The following is a 20,790-nucleotide window of genomic DNA, read 5'->3' as shown; positions in this document are numbered from 1 at the left end:
TCACCTTCTCCAGGACAAACCTGTTTGTTCTCCTAGCAGTCCATGGTATATTCAACACTCTTCTCCAGCACCACAACTCAAAGGCATTAATTCTCTTTCTATCATCCCTCTTCACCGTCCAACTCTCTGAAACATAGCACGTAATTGCAAAGACCATAGCCTGGATCAGGTGCACCTTAGTCTCCATTCTGACATCATTGCTCTTCAGTACTCTTGAGAGGTCCCTCACAGCTGACTTCCCCAGTGCAATTCATCTCCTGATTTCCTGGCTGCTGTTGCCAGGAACCAAGTAAAACTAAAACTGTTAATTATCTCAATCTCTTGACCATCCATACTGATGCTGCCATTGGTCCAGTGGTGAGAATCTTTGTTTTCTTGATGTTGAGCTTCAATCCATATTGGAGGCTGCAGTCCTTGCCCTTCTGCAGCAAGTGCTTCAGGTCCTCCTCAGTTTCAGCAAGGAGAGTTGTATCATCCACATAATGCAGGTTGTTGATGATTTTTCCACCAATCCTGATGCCACATTCCTCCTTGTACAGCTCAGCATCTCTGATGATCTGTTCTGCATACAGATTGAAAAGGTATGGAGACGGAATACATCCCTAATGAACCCTCTTCTTGATTTTGAACCATGTAGTGCCTCCCTGCTCTGTTCTGATGATTGCCTCTTCGTCCAAGTATAGGTTTCACATTAGCAAAATCAAATGTTCTGGGATTCCCATTCTTCTCAGAGTCTAGCGTAACAATTATGAGGATGTCACAGGTCCTGGTGACTTTACATTCTGATGTCTTTAAAAGTCAAAACAAACTTCATAGAACCTAATGACCACAGGCAGGGACCAGCTTTGCTTACATAGCCTTAAACTATGCTTTGAACTTCCCAGTTCAAAGTAGCATTTGTAGTGGAAGGAGTGCTGGTAGTGGTATGATGCCAGTAGACTTAGCATCTAGGCTCTACCACTTACTAGCCGTGGCATCTAAAGTAGCTCGCTCCTCCTCTCTGAGACTGTTCTTGGTCTCAGAAATGCCCCCTACTTTTAGACTATGGATATAAAATGTTAAACTCAGGATCTGGATCCTAGTAGATGTGCAAAGTCCTCTTCTCATAATGGATGAGAATAAACACATACATACTTTGCTTTAAGAAATTTTAAGAATTTTTTTTTCAACACCACCACGACATAATGAAGCAGTCACAATGTCTCTCACTCTGTCCTCATTCTGAGATGATGCTTGCTTCATGTAAGTGACTTTGGCAAGTCAGGCTGTCAGAAAATGGCTCTGAAGAAAAAGACTTCGTTGGTCTTCCAGTCAATCAGGGTAGCAGAGAATCATTTTGCCGGGTGGCATAGGCACTGGTTTAATTCAATAAATAGCTTCTTGCTCTCCCTTGAGCCAGGTTTAGTCTGACAATGAATGAGTCAGTGTACTAATTAGGGCAAAGTTCAAGCTGTGTTATATAGAGACATCTTAATCTAGGTAAGATGTGTGTGTGTGTGTGTGTGTGTGTGTGTGCTGTTGTCCAAAAGATGGAGATGCTGGCCTGGTAGACAGTTCTTCTATTCTTAACATAAGGCTCTCACCTCTAGGTTCAAAGTGGTGCCAGCAACTATCACCAGCTTCCAATCAGCAATAACTGCTGTGTTCAACAGGAAATAGGAGAATATGCTCAAGATTTTTCAGGGCAAGGGACCCTCAGAACACTTACTAGCATTTTCGCTCAGTTCTCATTGACCAGAATGTAATCACAAGAGTTCACCAAGGACCACTAGAACATGTCATCTTTAACTGGTTTTCATGAGCAAGCCCTGCTAAACTCGGTTATTATGGTAGAAGACAAGAACAAATAGTGGAGAGTATAGCTGGCAGATTGTCACAACTATTGCACAGGGTGCATTTCTCACTCTGAGCCTATCACGGGCCCTGTGTTTAGGTTGGTCACCTTCCTAATTGTGTTCCTTTTCAAGGAACATCTCCCCTATACACAGAGAACGACAGAGACTGCATCGCTTAAAATAGACGTCTAGACTCATGTCCATCAACATTGGAGTAGTGGAGATTCAATACCATGATTGAATGATATTTTACAACTTACCAAACTCTCTTTGTTTCATTCTCTTATTTGATTTCCACCTCAGCTTTGAGGATCAGATGAAGCAAGGTTCATTATCTCCATTTTAAAAACTCAGAAACTGATTCTCAGGTTTTTATCCAAGTATTTTATCTAGGATTTTATCCAAGGTCCTAAATTCGAAAGTGCTAAACTCAAGGTTCCTAGCACTTAATTTAGGGATATGTCCATCTAGAGCCAAGGGAAAAGATCTGAAATTAGAACAATTCAATTGGAACGAATTCATCCATTCTTATTAGCAACTCGGGAAGTGGTAATTGAAGGTAGCTGAAAAAACAGGAGAGAAAGTTTATCTTTTTTATGCATCGTATCCTCCACCCGTCCTCTGACTCCTCCAGATCCTGGAACCTTGGGCTCTTTTGCATTCCAAAGCTCCCACTGTTGGTTGTTGTTGTTGTTAGGTGCCATTGAGTTACTTCAGTTACTAATATCCTATCCATGGAAGCAGCGGGATGAGGATGTGCGGGGGGAGGGGCGAATTAATCATGGGGTTGTACAATTTGATGGGGGCGGGGGAGGGAAATGGAAAAAATTTGTTCTTAAAAAACAATATATTAGAATTTTGTAAATAAACTAGTAGAAAATTTAAAAAAAATATATCCTATTCATATGCAAAACACTGCCCTGTCCTGGTCTAATCTCACAATTGGTGTTGTGTTAGAATCTACTATTGGCAGTCCCTGTATAAATCCATTTCATTCAAAGTCTTCTCTGTTGTCGCCCCTGTTGCAGCCATCTGCCAAAATGGGCTTCATACCACACTCTCTCTCCATTTCTCTATTTACAAACTAAGGTTTATGATTAATGCAAATAAATACTAGTCAAGTGTGAAGAAGAAAGCAGTGTAATAAAATGTGCATTGTTATGCATGTGCCCAATTACTTATTCTAGAAATATGTTAGTTTTCTTTTAAGAAAAACTTGGTTATAATATTAAATGACTTTAGAATTGGTGCAATTTTAAGGGATGGGCAAAGTAAAAATGGTCATATTTAGAAATTCTTTAGGCACAAATCTTTTCATCATGCCCACCTACTTTGCGGAAAAGTCTGTCTTAAAATAAGTTATCATAGTAAGTTACCATTGATTAAGTAAATATCTTATTTTGGGGCTCTGGTGGCATAATAGGTTAAGTTTTGAACTGCTAACCAATAAGGAGCTCTGGTGGTCTAGTGGCAAGAAGCTTCACTGCAATCTCGAAGGCACATGGTTCAAGGCCACCAGCTGCTCTGTGGGAGAAGGATGGGCTATGAGTCAGTTCTGACTCTATGCAACACAACACTTTTCCTCATATTAAACCACACAGTATCCCCTTGGTTTTGTTTGAACAACTGCTCACAGTCTATGTACTGGTTCCATATGAATATAATTAAGTGTTCTGGAATTTCCACCCACCATCATGCTATCCATAATTGTTTATTACCCATACGGTCCTTTCGCACAAACAGTAAAACCACAAATGAGCATCTTTTTTTATATTCTCTGTTTTCAGCCAAGATCCATCCTTCAGTAATGATATCCTTGTTGCTATATGATCTTCTGAATTCAGGTTGAATCTCTGGCAGTTCTGTGTAGATGACTGCTGCAAAGGCAAATGGAGCATGTGGTTTTGTGGGCTGACGAGTCAACTGTGACCTTATGAACAATGGCTCTGAAGCCTGCCCTATCCTCAGCCAGCCTCATCATCTCTGACACACCTGACCCTATTGCCACAGTCACTTTGTCAGTCCATCTCATCATCCAGGGTCTTCCATTCCTGCACTCTTCCTCCACTCTTTCAAGTATGATGTCCCTGATCACCCTTCCAAGCAGGTCTCCAAGGACTGGCCCCTTATGATAACATGGCCAGAGTATGTGAGACAGAGTTTTAAAATCCTTGCCTATAAGGAGTAACTTGGTTTCACCCTCTTCAGGATAGACTTGTTTGTTCTCTTGGCAGTTCATGGTAGGTTTAATACTCTTCTCCAGAACCACAGCTCTAAGGCATCTATTTGTCTTCTGTCATCCTTAGTCATCGTCCAGCTCTGAGAAGCAAAGCAAGCCATTAAGAAGACTATGGCCTGGATTGGATGCACCTTAGTCTCTTGACTGACATCTTTGCTCTTTAGCACTCTGGAGAGGTCCCTGACAGCATATTATCCCAATGTAACATGGCTTTTGGCTTACTGACTGCTTTTACGTTGAGTGTTGATTGTAGAGATGAGCAAGATAAGATCATTAACAACTTCAATTTTTTCTCCATTTGTCATGATGCTGCCTATTGGCCTCCTGGTAAGGATTTTTGTTTTCTTAATGTGGAGATGCAATCCATTTTGAAGGCTGCAGTTCTTGATCTTCTACAGCAAATGCTTTAAGTTCTCCTCAGTTTTAGCATGCAAGATTGTATCATCTACAGATTGTTGATGAATCTTCCTCCACTCCTGATGCTACATTCTTCTTCATAAAATATGACTCCTCCAATGATCTGTTCTGCATATAGATTGGAAAGATATTGAGAAAGAACACATCCCTAATGTACTCCTTTCTTGATTTTGAACCATGCAGTGTTCTCTTGCTTTGTTTGGACATGCTCTTTATATTCTACTTCTTGTATATCTCATCTGTTATTGAAATTCACATGTAGTTGTGTTGAAAAATTTCTGGCATGTTGACAGCTTCATACCTCAAATCTCATTTTCATCTATGTCTGTACATAAGACCATTCTTCAGTGTTAGGGGAACTCTCTCACTCTAAATAGAAAGCACTCATTTATGCCGATGATTCCCAGCCAGTCAAAAAGATGGAAGCAAGGATAAATAATCTATTCCAGATGGTGCCTGAGATTCTTCTAGTAAGTCAGCATTCTCGTTGCCCAGTGTGGTCATTCATTCACTTAAAAACACTTTCATGGTGTTCTCCCTTCCTTGTAGCTCTTTCTTGCTCCTTCATGAGTGTCCTAGGTCCATCTCTCAGATAATTTACCTGCATTGAAGACCTTATCTCAGAGTTTGGTCTATTAGATTCTTTTATGAGTTCGATTCTCTTCCTCTAAATATATATTGACATCCAAACTCCTGATCTAGTCCACAGACAGTTGTGCTGCTAACCTAAAGGTGATACCTCTCTGGCAGTTCAAATCCACCGATAGTTCTGAGGGAGAAAGATGGGCCATCTCCTCCTGTGCAACTTACAACCTTAGGGAGCCAATGGAGAGTCAGCTGTGAGTTGGTTCTGACTCAATAATGAAAAGGAGAGAAATAGATACCTGTAGACAGAATCCTGTTTTAAAATTAGTTTTCTTTTGTTATGTTAATAAAAGTAACTAGTGGAGGATGGATGCTAAATTTAATTGCTTCTCAGTTATAAAAAGAAAAGAATAGACATAGAGGTAGAAAATGGGTGCTGAGGAACACCAAAGAGTGACAAAGATTTATGGCAGTGACCAGAACCTAGGAGAGAGACTCAGTAGGAAGCAACATAAGCCCATGGTTGGGGCTCTTACCTCTAGCACACTGACAGAATACACTGATGTACTTAAAGCCACCGACTTGGAGTGTTTCTGTTATGATAACTCTATATAACTAAGACAAGATATTTTCCCCCAGAACTTCCCATTTTGAAGGCAAAGATATCTCCATCTCTTTCAATATATGAGCATGAGAACCCAGAACTCTCTGTGACATGATGTGTAAAACCTGAAAACATATAACCTGAGGACTGATTGAGCCAGGGCTCAGAGAGAGAAAGTATCCTACTGCTTTGGATGGATGACCCTGGATCTAGTCCAGTTGAGATCAGCTCCATCTTGGCCTGTCCATGACTTGGTGCCCTGTGCTTCAGATAATTTTGAATGGGTTTCAATGGAATGCTTGCTAATAGCACAGTGTTTATTTTCTTCTTCTTTATATTAATTTTTTAAACAATGTAATATTTTTCTAAAAATTGTAGTGCAAAATACCACAATTAAGATTTAAAGGGGGAAAAAAGTCCTTTCCAATATTGTTGACAGTATCCCCTTAATAGACCATATGAAGACACAGTCCCCCTTTTTCTCTTAGTATCAATGAAGCCAGGCCTTCATGAAACAATGGACTTATTGAACCATGCATCTCAGAGGCAATCACACTCCCCAAATGCTCCCACAGTGGTGAATAACGGAGGATCTTTCCTTTGTTGTCTCAGCCAGTCACCCAGACACATAGCCTGGTTTGAATGTGGCTTCTCATTTGGCCTCAAAGCAGTGCCCAAGTTAATGACTTGGAAAAGCATGTCACCATCCATGTAATCTGCAGAAACCAGAGAGCTCGGAATCGGGCATTTCCATTGCAGAGGATGAGTTCACAAATCTGCACATTTTTACAATGTTTGCATTATTTCTCACGACTGTTTCATTAACTCCTGTATAAACACATGGGCTCATTTGTTTGGTCCTAATAGTTGTAAAATTTGGATATTTTGCATGCTGACAATTGCAGATATTTGCATTTACCAAGTAATATTCTCTCCACTTTTTAAAAAAAATTCCTTTACACTAAAAAGAAATCTGGTTTAGCTGTTATGAAAGTACACTGTCTTTATTCTCATGGTTTTGTGTTGTTTTGTTGTGTGTTTTTTTTTAAATAGCCAGAGGTATTCACAGACAGCTAGGCACCATTTGGAAGAGAAATGGAGATAAACCACACAGCTCTGTCACTCTCTGCTCAGAGATTTGCTACATCTTCATAAACTGCTTCATGCCTCAGTCTTGAGGCAGATGGCTTTGAAAATGGCCTACGTAAGAGGAGCCCAAGGTTCAAAGATATAAATTTCCTATACATAATAATTCCATGTTGCAAAACTATGTTAACAATCCAATTTAAATATGTGAATAAAGGTACATAGGCAGACATAGGTACTCAGTGTTGTGCTATTTCTAGAAAATACTGGAAATAATTCAAATGTCTAATAATTTACTAATTTGTGATATATTCACACTATGGAAATCTATATAGTAATTAAGAATAATAACTTAGATACAATGGCAAAGGGGCAGGGTTATCTCAATATTGTAAGTAGCAAAGGATAGATTATCAAAACCTGAATAGCATGATCTCTATTTTGTGAAAACAAACTATACCTGAATACATAAGATATTCTGGAAAATCAAACACCAAAATGTTAATAGGATATATTTTGTAGCGTTGAGACTATCTATTTTATGTTCTTTGAGATTTCCCACATATTCTGCAACCAGTGGGGAAGAAAAGGAAAACGAAGAATTTTTTTAAAAAAAGAAATCATTAAGAGAATCGCTTGTGTCAGATGTCAAGGAGCTATTCTGATTTTTTAAATCCGCTTCCTAAACAACATGCCTCTGGAAACTCTATGAACTTTGAGAAACGATAGTAGTCATAGAAAGGCTTCATGTATTTTTTTTGTTTTATTTAAATTTATTATTAATTTCAGTAAAAATTTACAGAGACTTTGGATTTCCATTCCTTCATTGTTGCACTTTTCTCTCCTCCCAACCCTCCCTCCTAGTACACTACCCTCTTGAAAAGTAAAAGAAGAATTCTTTCATTGTTTTACAATCCCTCCCCCCAGGTCCACTCAACTATGCAGCTCTAGACTCCTGTCATGACAAAAATACCTAATCACATATCCCTTTTAAACAGTTTTCTCCCTCATCTGTTTCAATGCAGTATACATTATTGAACTCATCTTTCTCAGTCTACCCCCAAACCCAAGGTCAGTCCTGTTTTACAACAGAGGCACCATGCAGTATTTGTCCTTTTGTGACTGAGATACTTCACTCAGCATAATGTCCTCCAGGGTCACCCATTTTGGATAATATTTCATGAGTTCCTTGTTTTTCAATGCAGAGTAGTATTTCATTGTGTGAATATATCACAGCTTCTCTATCCATTCGTTTGCTGATGGACACTTAGGTTGTTTCCAACTCCTTGCTATTGTGAACAAAGCCTCAGTAAACATGGGTGTGCATATATCTGCTTGAATGTCAGTTATGGTCTCTTTAGGGTATATTCCCAGTAGTGGAATTGCTGGGTTGAATGGTATCTCTATTTGAAACTTTCTGAGAAAGCACCATACCACCTTCCACAGAGGTTGCACCATCTTACACTTCCACCAGCATTTGTTGCTTGCTGTTCTGTTAAATTTTGCTATTCTGTCTGGGGTGAGATGATATCTCAAAGTTGTTTTAATTTGCATCTCTCTTAGAGCTAGGGATTTTGAATGTTTCTTCATGTGCTTGTTAGTCATCTGAATGTCTTCTTTGGTGAAGTGTCTGTTCATATCCTGTGCCCAATTTTGTATTGGATTATTTACCTTTATCTTGTTGTGGTGCTCAAGTACTTTATAAATTCTGAAAGAAGTCCCTTGTCTGAGATGTCATTACGAAATACATTTTTGCAGTCGGTGGCTTCCCTTTTTACCCTGTTGGAGAAGTTTTTGGATGTGCATAGAGATTTGATTCTTGGAAGATCCCATTCATCTATTTTATCTTCTCCTGGTTGTAGGGGCTTCATGTATTTTGTTCATAGGGTGGCTATGTTGTTGTTGTTGTTATGTGCCGTCGAGTCGTTTGCGACTCATAGCGACCTTATGCACAACAGCCCTAAACCCTGCTCTATCCTGCGCCAACCGCACTGCCTCTGACACATCCATCCCGATTACCCCAGTCACCGAATCAATCCATCTCATAGAGGGTCTTCCCCTCCTGCACCATCCCTCCACCCTCCCAAGCATGATGTCCCTCTCCAAGGACCCGTCCCTCCTGGCAACATGTCCAAAGTATATCAAACGAAGCACCAGAATCCTTGCCTCCAAGGAGCAGCTTGGTTTAATCCTCTCCAAGATGAATCTGTTTGTTTTCCTGGCAGTCCATGGTACATTCAGTACTCTTCTCCAGCACCACAGCTCAAAGGCATCAACTCTCCTTCTGTCCTCTCTAGTCATTGTCCAACTCTCTGATGCAAAACAAGCGATTGTAAAGGCCATGGCTTGTATCAGGCGCACCTTAGTCTCCAGAGAGACACCGTTGCTCCTGAGTACTTTAGAGAGGTCCCTAACAGCAGACTTTCCCATCGCGATACGCTTTTTGATTTCCTGACTGCTGGTACCAAGAGTGTTGACTGTGGAGCTGAGCAAACTGAAGCTGTGAACACTCTCAATCTCTTCGTCATCCATCCTGACGCTGCCAATTGGTCCAGTGGTGAGAATCTTTGTCTTCTTGACATTGAGCCTTAGTTCATACTGAAGGCTGCAGTCCTTGACCCTTCGCAGCAAGTGCATGAGGTCCTCCTCAGTTTCAGCAAGCAGGGTTGTGTCATCTGCATAACGCTGATTGTTAATAGATCTTCCACCAATCCTGATGCCACAATTCTCCTCAGAGAGCCCAGCTTCTCGGATAATCTGCTCTGCATACAGGTTGAAAAGGTATGGAGACAGGATGCATCCCTGGCGTACACCCTTCCCAATTTTGAACCATGCAGTGTTACCCTGCTCTGTTCTGACTACTGCCTCTTGGTCCAAGTATAGGTTTCGCATTAGCACAATTAAATGTTCTGGGATTCCCATTCTTCTCAGAGTCAGCCACAGTTTGTTATGATCCACACAGTCAAATGCCTTTGCATAATATGAGTCATGCTCAATTCAACTGCAATAAAAAACTTAAAAAAATTATCTGCCAACTGTATGCCAGTTGTGAATTAGAAAACTGGAAATACAGAGGCTACACAGAAATACAGATGGTACATGTGTAAAACAGTGTTGTCAAGTAGAATTTTCTGCAGTTATGGGATGCCTTCCATGTTGTCCGATACAAGCACTAAATGAGCACCAGAACTGTAGCTCATATAACTGAAGAATGGGAGTTTATATTTCACTTTGTTTAGCTTAAATTTAAGTAACCCGATGCTACTAGTGGCTACTGTAATGGATAACCTAAAATACTAGAAGGCACACAGATGACATTCGTTTGGCATTAGAAAGGAACCCTGGTGGTACAGTGGTTAAGCGGCCAACAGAATGTTGGTGATTTGCACCCACCAACTGCTCTGAGGTTAGATATGGCAGTCAACTTCAGAAAAGAGCTATAGCATTAAAAACCCTACAGGGAGCTGTTCTAATCTGTTCTACAAAGTCAATATAGGTTGAGATGGGCTCAATGGCAGTGCATTTTTTTTGTTTGTTTAGCAATTTGATGTAGAGAATAGAGAGATTATCTCTGTTCACAAAAAAGCCTCTGAGAGGAGGAGGTTGAATTATGTGCCCCCACATTTGTTATGATATAGTATAGGAAGTATGTCATGATCGTCTATGATCTAATAAACAGAATAGTTTTCCCATTACAGTCCTGATCAAAGTAGAAGCTTCCCTAGAGTATGCTCTATAATACATTTTATCTCAATAGAGACGGAAGTGGAGGGAATTAAACGGGGGTTGTGTAGGGGTGTGTAAAAGGGTAATGACTTCAGTCCCACCAAGGAAGAAAACCAGGAGTAGTGGAGTATGTGCTTTTGAACTCAGATGTCTATGCTAAGAAGCACTTTGACACTGGGGAAGGCCAGGCACATGGAGACCTCCAAGGAGCCTCTAACCTACACATTCCATAGTAAACAAGGACCTTTCTCCAGAACCAACACAGAGAGATGGTCTTCTAACCTCCTCAAAGGAGCCCTGGGTGCCTAGTGGGGAAGGAGTCAAGCTGCCAACCCAAACGCAAATGATTCTAATCCACCAACTTCTCCAAGAGAAATAGATGATCCGTTTTTTCTTATATGATTTAAAGTCTCTGAAATCCCACTGGAAGATCAGCTATGAGTCATTTCTGACTTAATGGTACTTAACAACAACAATAAGTCTCCTAAGCAGGAAGAGAATAGGTTTCTATTATTAAAGCCAATCTCTCATCGTACCTCTGTTGCAGCAACACTAGATAACTAAAACAGGAGGATCACAAGTCTTAAGATAGAGGTTGGAATTCTACAGAAAGGAGCTATTGGCTTAGTGATAAAGAGCTGAGCATCTATCTCAAAGACACATGGTTTGAGTCTACCACCTGCTCCACGAGTGAAAGATGGGCAATCTCCCATGATAAGAAAATGTCTCTTAAAACCTTCTGAAGGGTCGTCTTTGACTCGGTTCCAACACAACAACAACAATAGGAGCCTTGGTGATCTAGTCCACAGCGTGTTGTGCTACTAACCAAAAGACTGCATTCTACTGTGTTATTTCCAACCAGGAGGTTGTTAAACCCAAATAGAAACAGTGTACAGAATGCAGAGCCCAAAGAAATTGATTACTTTTTAACATTCATGGATCATTTCCGAACTTGAATGGCAGCATCCTAGGAGACAACTATCAGCTCCATTAGTTAACTCCACTGGTGAAAGACGATAGAGTGACATGGACTGTTCCAGATTGTTGTATGATATGGTCTCCTTCTGTGTTGGTTACTTCAGATTAGACTTCTAAACTCAAAATGTAAGGGCATCAGTGACAAAGTTACAAGGTGCTGAAGATGATCTGTGCTGTCTAGATGTTCTTACTGGTATAAAAGATCTTGAATTATCCTTATTATTGCACTTTTCTGGATTTTCTTAACATTGGATTCAGTAACCTTCGTTATCTCTATCACCTATACAGGGAAATTGCTTGTCATAGCTTCAATTGTGTTTCCCAAACACAAAATATGTATGTTATATAGACATTGTGTAATGATCTCCCATGAGCTGATTAACCAAACAGTTGTAAAGAGATTAAGAGTGTGCTGCCAGACCTCTTAATACCATTATGGCCCTAGTACAAGGAGAATTCTCTAGGGTATAGCCTGTAATGTCTTCTGTCTCATGACAGATAACAGGAAAGAGCAAGAGAGCAGAGTGGGGTGAGGAGACCACAGTGTCACCAAAACAGAGTTTCCAGGGGTGAAGTGCATCTGTCTTGACCCAAGCCTGTGCTCTGGGAAGCTCCTTGACACGAGGCAGGCCCACAGAGATCTCCAGAAATGCTGGGTCTATAGTTGTTGAAGACAACAGAGGCTTTTCTCCAGAATTGACAGGAGAGACAGTTTTACCCTAGAGTTAGCCTCCTGAACATGCACTTCCAGCTTCCCAAACTGTCAGGAAATGAACGTCTATTTGTTAAAGCCATTCATGTGTTTAGCAGCACTAGGTAGCTGAGATACTTCTCACCATCTTCTGCTCTGCTGATGGAGAGTCCTACTGGGTCTGCATGATGTTTGACTAAAAAAAACCAAACAAAAAAACCTCCCACTAAGATAATAAGAAAAAGTCGGAGATTAAAAAAGAAAATCACAGGAAGACGAAGTCTTCTTTATCATCATTGCCAACAGAATCAATTGTCTTACATCCCATCTATTAAACATTTCCTGTTTCTACAAATTAATATATTTCGAGGCCTGACATTCTTTATAAGCTACGGTCCCATGTTGGGATGGGAGGATGTTGAGCATATACTTAGAAGAATTTTATGTAGAAGAAGATAAAGGAGTTAAACTATTATGTGTTGTAGAATTGACCACAACCCACAGTGACTCTGTGCGTAACAGCTCTGAACCCTCCCCTATGTTGGGCCAGCCCCATTTGACTCCGACACATCTACCCTCATTACCCCAGTTACTGGGTCAATCCATCTAATCTTATGTTTTCTCTCCTGTACTATCCCTCCACTTCTCCAAACATGATGGCCTTCTTCAAGGACTGGTCCCTCCTGGCAACATGCCCAAAGTATGTGAGACGGAGCCTCAAAATCTTAGCCTTGAAGGAATAGCTTGATTTCACTCTCTTCAGAATAGACCTATTAGTTCCCTTGGAGTTCCATGATATACTCAGTTTTCTTCTCCAGGACCACAACTAAAAGGCGTCGATCTTTCTTCTGTCCTCTTTGGTCATTGTCTAGCTCTCTGATGCATAACGGGTAATCACTAAGCATATGCAATGTAAATTCCATATAACCCAGCTATTTCACTACTTGGAATATACCCTGAGAAAATGAGAACTGAAGCACAAACTGAGATTTGTACACCAATGTTCATAGCTGCATTATCCACCATCACAATAAAACATGGAAACAACCCAGATGTTCAACCACCAATGAATGGATTGAGAAATTATGATATATTCACACAATGGAATACTGTGCAGCACTCAGGAGCAATGATTTAGTACATTATTACCTAACTTGGGACAGACTGGGGAGCATTACGCTGCATGAACTAACTCAGTCCCACAAGGATAAATATTGTATAAAACCATTATTGTAGAATGAATATAAGAATCCAAAAGAGATGGGAGAGGGTGTAAGCAGAGGGATGAGGATGTGCAGGGGGATGGGGGTTAATCATGGGGTTTTACAATTTGAAGGAGGGGGGTGAGGGAATGGAGTTTGTTATTGAAAACAATGTATTCATATTTTGTAAATAAACTAGTAGAAAATGTAAAAACATAAATATATGTAAATTTAAAAAAAAGTGGCCCACAACAACAACCAAAAAATAATGTCAAGGGAAAGAGCAAAAGAAAAGAATGAATAGCATATTTCCCAGAAAACACCAATGTTGCCATTAATGGAAATACTAGAACTTACATATTTTCAGTTTTGCATAGGTTCATTTGAAATTATTATACAGTGTAGTGTATATTATAAGAGTGAGATGAGAAAGCAAGACATCATAATATTTTCCATGACTGTAGCCTCTAACAGTCTTAATTAGGCCCTGGTTCCAGCCCAGAAGAGCCAGGAGCCAGAAACACCAGGACTGTGGGAAGGAAGATTAGCTAAATATTAATAGCCCGGATCCTTGATTAACGGAATTCATTTTCCTGAGCTCTACTCCTCAAAGACAGTAAAACAGATTTAAGGTGAATACATTCTAATGAAAAAGGTCTGTTTGGTGAACATTCTCATTAAAGTATTAAATTCTAGACTTTTTTCCACTCTTAAAGTATTTCTTTATATGAATATTCTTTGTAAAATTCTTATTTCACTGTTCTTGAACATTCTGTTTGGCCTCCCCTCCTTCTTTGCTTAGCTTTTTCTCTCTTTGCTCTATTCACATCAATGCCCACACTGTTCACTATTGTTCCTAGTCACTATGTAATATGCTTGTGCACATTTGTCAGGAATACACACACACACACACACACACACACACACACACACACACACACAGAGAGAGAGAGAGAGAGAGGAGTCATTGTTTATTTTACAAAAACAGGACCAGACTATCCACTTTTAAGGCATCTGACCCTTAACTGAATACCTCATGAACATCTCTCCAAGCCAATTGCACAGTTCTTTCTTCCCAATAGGTATAAATCACTCTATGCAGTGGATAAACCTCTTTATTGTTATGTGTGACTCATAGAGACCCTATGTACAATAGATCTGAACCCTGCCCTGTCCTGAGCCAGTCTCACTGACTCTGACATACTTACTTCAATTACCCCAGTATCAATCCATTTCATTTGACATCTTCGGCTCCTACACTGTCCCTCTACCCATCCAAACATGACGTTCTTCTCCAAGAACTGGTCTCTCCTGGCCATGTGCCCAAAAAGTATGTGAGACAGAGCTTCAACCCTTGCCTCCAAGTAGTAGTGTGGTTTCACCCTAATACAGACCTGTTTGTTCTCTTGGCAGTCCATGGTGTTCTCAAGACTCTTTTCCAGCACCACAACTTAATTCTTCTTATGCCATCCTTAGTAATTGTGCAGATCTCTAATGCATAGTGAGTAATTGCAAAGACCATGGCCTGGATTAGGCACACCTTAGTGTCTAGACTGACATCATTACTCTTTAGCACTTTGGAGAGGTCCTTGATAGCAGGCTTCTCCAGTGCAATTTATCTTCTGATTTCTTGCCTGCTATACCAAGATTGCTGATTGTGGAGCCAAGCAAGTTGAAATTGTTAACAACCTCAATCTCTTCTCCATCTATCATGGTGCTGCCAATCGGCCCAGTGGTGAGAATCTTTGTTTTTTTGATGTTGAGCTTCACTCCATATTTCAGACTACAGTCCTTTACCTTTTGCAGCAAATGCTTCAGGTCCTTCTCAATTTCAGCAAACAATGTTGTGTCATCTACATAATGCAGGTTATTGATGAGTCTTCCTCCAATCCTGATGCTGCATTCCTCCTACTTAACTATTAATCTATTCACTTTTTTAAATACTGTTTTTGTTTTGTGATTTTAATGAAAGTTTACAGAAAAGTTAGATTCTCATTCATTCATCGTTTTTGTTTTCTTGAATTTTTATTTATTCTGGTTTACTTACAAAGTTTGTATGCATGGTTTTTCACACCAAATCTTTCCCATTTCCTTTACCCGCCCCTCCCTCTACCATCAAATTGTGTGACCCTATAATTCCTCCCACCTTCCCACTCATCTCCCATCCTCACCGCTCTACTCCTACTCTTCCCCCACTTAAATCCTCATACTTGTTTTACTAGTTCTTTTTCTACTTCTACAATAATAATCTTATACAGTATTTGCCCTTATGGGACTGAGTTAGTTCACTTAGCATAAAGCTCTCCAGTCCCTCCCAAGTTAGTGATTTTCAAAATCATTGTTCCTGCATACCACATAGCATTCCATCATGTGAACTTACTATAATTTCTCAATTCATTTTATTGTGGTTGGACATTTGGGCTGTTTCCATGTTCTTGCTGATATATTCACTTGCCCGTTTTACCCTGTCTCCCTCCCTTCCCCCACCCCCAGTTCACTTTTTAAAAATATTTATTCATTGCTGCACTATTACCTCCCTCTTCCCCCTCCCCTGAGTCCTGTTTGCATTCTGGGCTGTTGACCTATATAACTCATTAACTATTAACCTCGTGATGGCTATTTCTTCCCCATCCCAGGCTTTCACTTTACTACAATAAACAATTTCTGCACTTGTGGTTTTATTTCTTTAGGATGGAATCCTAAGACTGAGATTGCTGAATCAAAAGACAGCATGCTTACTTATTTAAATGAGAACTGCTCCGTTCCTTTCTAATTTGCAGGTGACCTTGAGCTCTCACTTTCCCTCCCTATTCTCACTGGTAGAGCAAGGCAGTGGACTCCAGATGACCTTGTTCTAAAATTCCCTGTTTCTTAACGTTGGTGATTGATGTAGTGAGGAGAGGATCCTCAGAAGCTGACTCAGGAATGACGCTTGAGATTTTGGACCTACGTTTTGCACACAGTCTTAGCTGGTTTCCAAATGTGGAGTCTTCCAAAATGTTATGGTGAAGGAGACTTGCCTTATGTCTCCTTGGCACCCAGACTCCAGATGAGAATCGGACAATGAAGACGATGCTCAAAGCTTTTAAAGTTTATAGATATACCTTACAGTCTAAGGAAAAGCTGCCTCAGAACACACAGCAAGCTTTGCATTACAGCCCGTTTGCAAGGATGCTTCCTGATTTCCTTTTAATGAAGGGAAAGAATCAATCCCTGGGAGATCAAGCCCCTTGAAAGAAAGGGGAAGATGTTGCAAAATGATAATCTTCTTCTTAGGAGTTTCTCTAAGTGTGGTCCTACCAATATTAGACCTTTTGAACCCAGGAGGAAGCATTGTTGTGTTAAATATGAAAAGCTTGAAACAAATGCCTTATCCAGATTGAGTTTTCACAGCAAGTGCTTACTAAAAGTGCACTAAAAGTGTACCAATCAGCTGGCCCTAGTCTGAGCACTTCACGTGCATCACTCATTTACTTCCAACAACCGCTGAGATAGGTCAATGTTCTTCATAGCCTTGTTTTATACCTTGACAGTCTCCTCCAAAGTCACAGAGCCAAGAGATTGTGGAGTCAGTCTGCAGAACCCATAGAACGATACTGCAATGGAACTGGACAGCGGTAGGCAAGTGGAACAGAAACAATGCATGGCTTCTTGACGCTGCAGTCCACGCTGTCCTCGCATCCATCATCAATCAATGCAAGCTGTAGATGTTTTCAGTTCCCGCAACAAATTCACGTGAACACAGTCCCAAGCGCGGTGACAGGGTGGACAGGAGGCAGTAGGGATCGGGCCTTACACCTTGGCTCTGCTCACTGTCCTTGGGCAAGCTTGAATATTGTGAGGTTCTCCCCCTCCCCTAATCTGTTTGTTGAAGTGGGCAGGTAGCTATTTCTTTAAGGCCCGCCCTGAGCACCCAAAGAGCCTGGCGCTGTGAAGACAGCTCGTTTTGGTTGGTTGGGATTTCCCCTCCTGCTCCTGGGCCTTTTTAGGGCAGCAACTTGCATATGCAAAAGGCTGCCTCCAGGCCCGTGGCTGCCAGGGCTCCAGCTTGCTACCCTCCACCCCCACCCCCATCCGGGTCTTGGCACAAACTCTGGCCCCCAGGCCACCACCATCCAGCATCTTCCAGCAGGCTACTTTATTCCCTCACTACTGGGTGGACACAGGTTCTAAAGAATCGCTATTTATTTGCTTATCAGCATTGGGATGGGTGGGACACACACACACACACACACACACACACACACACAAAGTGATCGAGGACAAAATCAATTACGATTTTTCATCTTTGACAAAGTAATTAAGGCCATAGTGACTGGCTAATTCCGACCGAACGGCTGGCTGCTGCGGTGATGGATGCGGATTTACGGCCCGCTTGGCGGCGGCTCACCGCGCGATTATCACTCCAAACAGGCGGGCGTGGGGGGCGGGGTGGGGGGCGCATCGCGAGGGCCTGAGCCTCCTTCCCACCCCAGTCTGACTTGAGTCTTCCGCCTTCCTCCACGCGGACACACACCAGAGAGCACCACACTGCCCAAGGGCCTGCCCTGGCCCTCGGCCCCGCGCACCCTCCCCAAACTCTCACTCGCTTTGCTGGAGCCCCCACTGCGCCCTGGTGCTGGCCTTAGCACGACCCTGCTCGACCTCCCCGCGCCAGCCCCCCTCGGTTCTCCACGAAGCCCCTCCTTTCTAGAATCTTGCGGCTGGAAGTGGGGGAGGAGGGGTGGGGTGCCTCCTCACCCCTCCCCGAAGCCTCCCTAGCACGTCACCGCCCCTGCAGAGCCGACGCGGGGGACCGAGTGTGCACACGGGTGGGGAGGGCCCGCGGGCCGAAACGTCAGGCTGGGGGCCGAGCAAAGGTGCGGGGCCGTCACTCATATTGGGGGCCGCTGCCGCAGGAGGGGGCGGGGGAGCAGCGAGAAGGCGGGCAGTCCCCCCACTTCCACCCGGGCGCCCCCGAGGGCACGCACGCTGTCCGCTGCGGGGGAGGCTCAAATGCAAATGTGGGGAGCTGACTGGAGCTTGTCAAAGTCGTGACTAGCCGGGGACGTCGGCCTGCTTCCTCGGGAGGGGATCCGCCAAGAGGGACTGCCTAGTGGCTGCTAGGCTTGCCCTCCAAAGCCCTCGGACCCCAGTCTGCCTCCCAGGAAATAGGAATTTGTTTCAGAAAAAGTATATGGCAGACCCTCAGTTTCTCTCTGTGCCTCTCTCCTCAAAGTGCCTGCCCTCGACGGCTTCTCAGCCCTGCTCATCCCTGCTCTAGCCTGGTGGAGCCCCTTGGTTCTTCGCCCTCACCCACATTACCCCCAGGCCACTGTAGAGAGGTTAAGAGACTAGAGGTTCCCCAGATGATCCAAGGTTCTGAGGGTCAGTTTCCCCTGTTTCAAAATTGGAGTCTTTTCTTAAAAGCGGTTCTCAACGCTAAAAGGATCCCGTCATCCTAATGCTAATATAAAGATAGGATTGAACGATCAGTTGACATTAGCTCAAAACCTCAATTAACACCGACCTGAAGCGCTCATGGTGGCTCGCACGCACCCCCCAGGATAGTGTGGGTTGGGATCCTCAGCCAGCTGGCTGCAGGGCCCAGGCAGATGCCCAGGCCAGCCGGGGCATCAGAGGAGCTGGGGCAGCTCGCGAAGGGACGGACAGGGTGCCCCCAGTGCCCAGAGCGCCCGCGCGCCTCAATCTGCTGCCGCAGCCTGCGCCCGCGGCCACTCCCGCGCCTGGGTCAGTCCCTGCCGCCCGCCTGCTGCCCGGCGAGGAAGGGACAAAGTGCTTTCCGGAGCTTCCCCTCCTCAAGGCCAAGCGTCCTCCCAAAGGAGCCGGCCAAGCCTGGAAGGCGTTTGGTTTTTGTTGTTTTAATTGTCTACGAATTTATTTACAAAATTCGAATACATTGGTTTTTTTTGGGGGGGGGTGTTTTTTTTTTTTATGCTGATTTCTCCAACCTTCACCTTCTCTGTAAAGACGTTTCCGTTTCTTGTGATTACAACCTTGTACTTACAGCAAAGTCTGCATTTTTAATTTCCTTTTTCCTCAACTCCTGCAACATGGCAGAAGGTCTTCTTGCATCGTCAGTTCTGCTCCTGGTGTGTGGGGATTTGGAGTCTCAAAGACCTCGTGTTTCCAAATCAAGCCTGACTGACGAGTTGTTATTGAAGGGCCGATGAGGATAGACAGGGTTTTGGGGATTTGGGGTGTGTGTGTGTGTTCCACATTGAAGGTGACCTGAGGACCGGGTCAGTCAATATTGGAAATAATTCCTTTTTCTTTCTCCTCGTATCAGGGGAATTTAGAAAAGCATTCCTCATTTTACGCAGGCACCTTCTAATGATCGTGTTAGCAGAGAAAAAGACAGGCATACAAATCCTAGATCTGAATTTGTCGGCGCGAACTGGCGACTCCGCGCACTGGTTTTCTGGGCGAAGGGCTCCAGGTGGAGTCCCGCGTCGGCCCCGGAGGCCGCAGCCTTTAAATGCTGAGCCCGCGCCCGCACCAGCACCAGCCATTGCGGAGCCGCGGCGCTGCGAGCGGAGACCCTCCGTCGCTCTGCGGACATTGCGGAATCCCACGTCTGTAGAGCAGGAGAGACAGCAGGGGGTCTAGTGGGAGAGACTGCGGGGCGCCACCGCAGTGATTTAGCACCAGGCTCCCCCACCCCTCCGCCCCCGCCCCGAGCCCACCTCCCACCTCCATGGCCCAATCCGCTCCGTAGGCGGCTACGTCTAGCCTTGGGCGCAGTGGAACGTGTCCCTCCCATGTTCCCCTTAATTAGCAGGAGGCGAACTTCTGCCGTCCCCTCCCTGCGGCTTCGGTTTAGTAATCACACCCACATGAGTCACGCCGAACACGCAACCCCCTCCCGCCCGAGTGACAACTGGCCAGCGCGCTCTCGGCTGTTGTCCCTTTAAAACTCGAATCCAAGGGAGTAATGATTTATCAAACTTGTATTATCAAGAAAATGTCACACGAAGGGCACCTTGCTTTGTACTGACGCAAACCCGGCCTTTCCCAAGGAGGTATAGAAAGCGCCACTCTCGCGGGCGCCAAATCCAGTCTTGTCCATAGCTGGTTTCACTCCCCGCCGCTTCAAGCTGTGGCTAGTGTCGGAGATGGTGAGTGTTTGCTTGTGTTCTTGTAAGAGGCGAGGGGCTGGGGGAGTGGGATTCGTTTTGGATGTTTTCTTTGGAAATATTTGGTGTGTTTTGCGAGGGGGGGGAAGGGATGGAGGACAGTTCCCGAAGTGGTAGATGTTTGTGCTTGGACTCTTCGCCTGATCTCAGTGAGAGATTCCAGCAGTCCTAGAACCCATAGGTGGATGGCGGCTCGCAAACCCGATCTCGGGCACTGTCCGTGGTGCTGAAAAGCCAGATGCCCCCAAACCGAGGCGGGTCGCTCTTTGGGTGAAAATGAATTTTGATCTG

The 20,790-nt window shown here is 43.4% G+C and overlaps 1 protein-coding gene across 1 annotated transcript in view; it reads left to right on the top strand.

The window, feature by feature from the left end:
* Positions 1–20,205: 20,205 nt before the first annotated feature.
* Positions 20,206–20,790, top strand: part of SLC6A5 (solute carrier family 6 (neurotransmitter transporter), member 5) — a 70,243-nt gene continuing 69,658 nt past the window's right edge. Inside the window, exon 1 of the mRNA XM_006892010.1 lies at positions 20,206–20,481. Within this exon, the coding sequence (XP_006892072.1) occupies positions 20,479–20,481 (3 nt within the window). The 5' untranslated portion in view covers positions 20,206–20,478. The remainder of the gene's footprint in view (positions 20,482–20,790) is intronic.

Source organism: Elephantulus edwardii, unplaced genomic scaffold (genome assembly GCF_000299155.1).
Source record: "Elephantulus edwardii isolate Elephantulus edwardi_28Jun2011 unplaced genomic scaffold, EleEdw1.0 scaffold00109, whole genome shotgun sequence".
Taxonomy (NCBI): Eukaryota; Metazoa; Chordata; class Mammalia; order Macroscelidea; family Macroscelididae; genus Elephantulus; species Elephantulus edwardii.
Note: the sequence above shows the minus strand (reverse complement) of the source record. Positions and strands in the feature narration are given on the sequence as shown.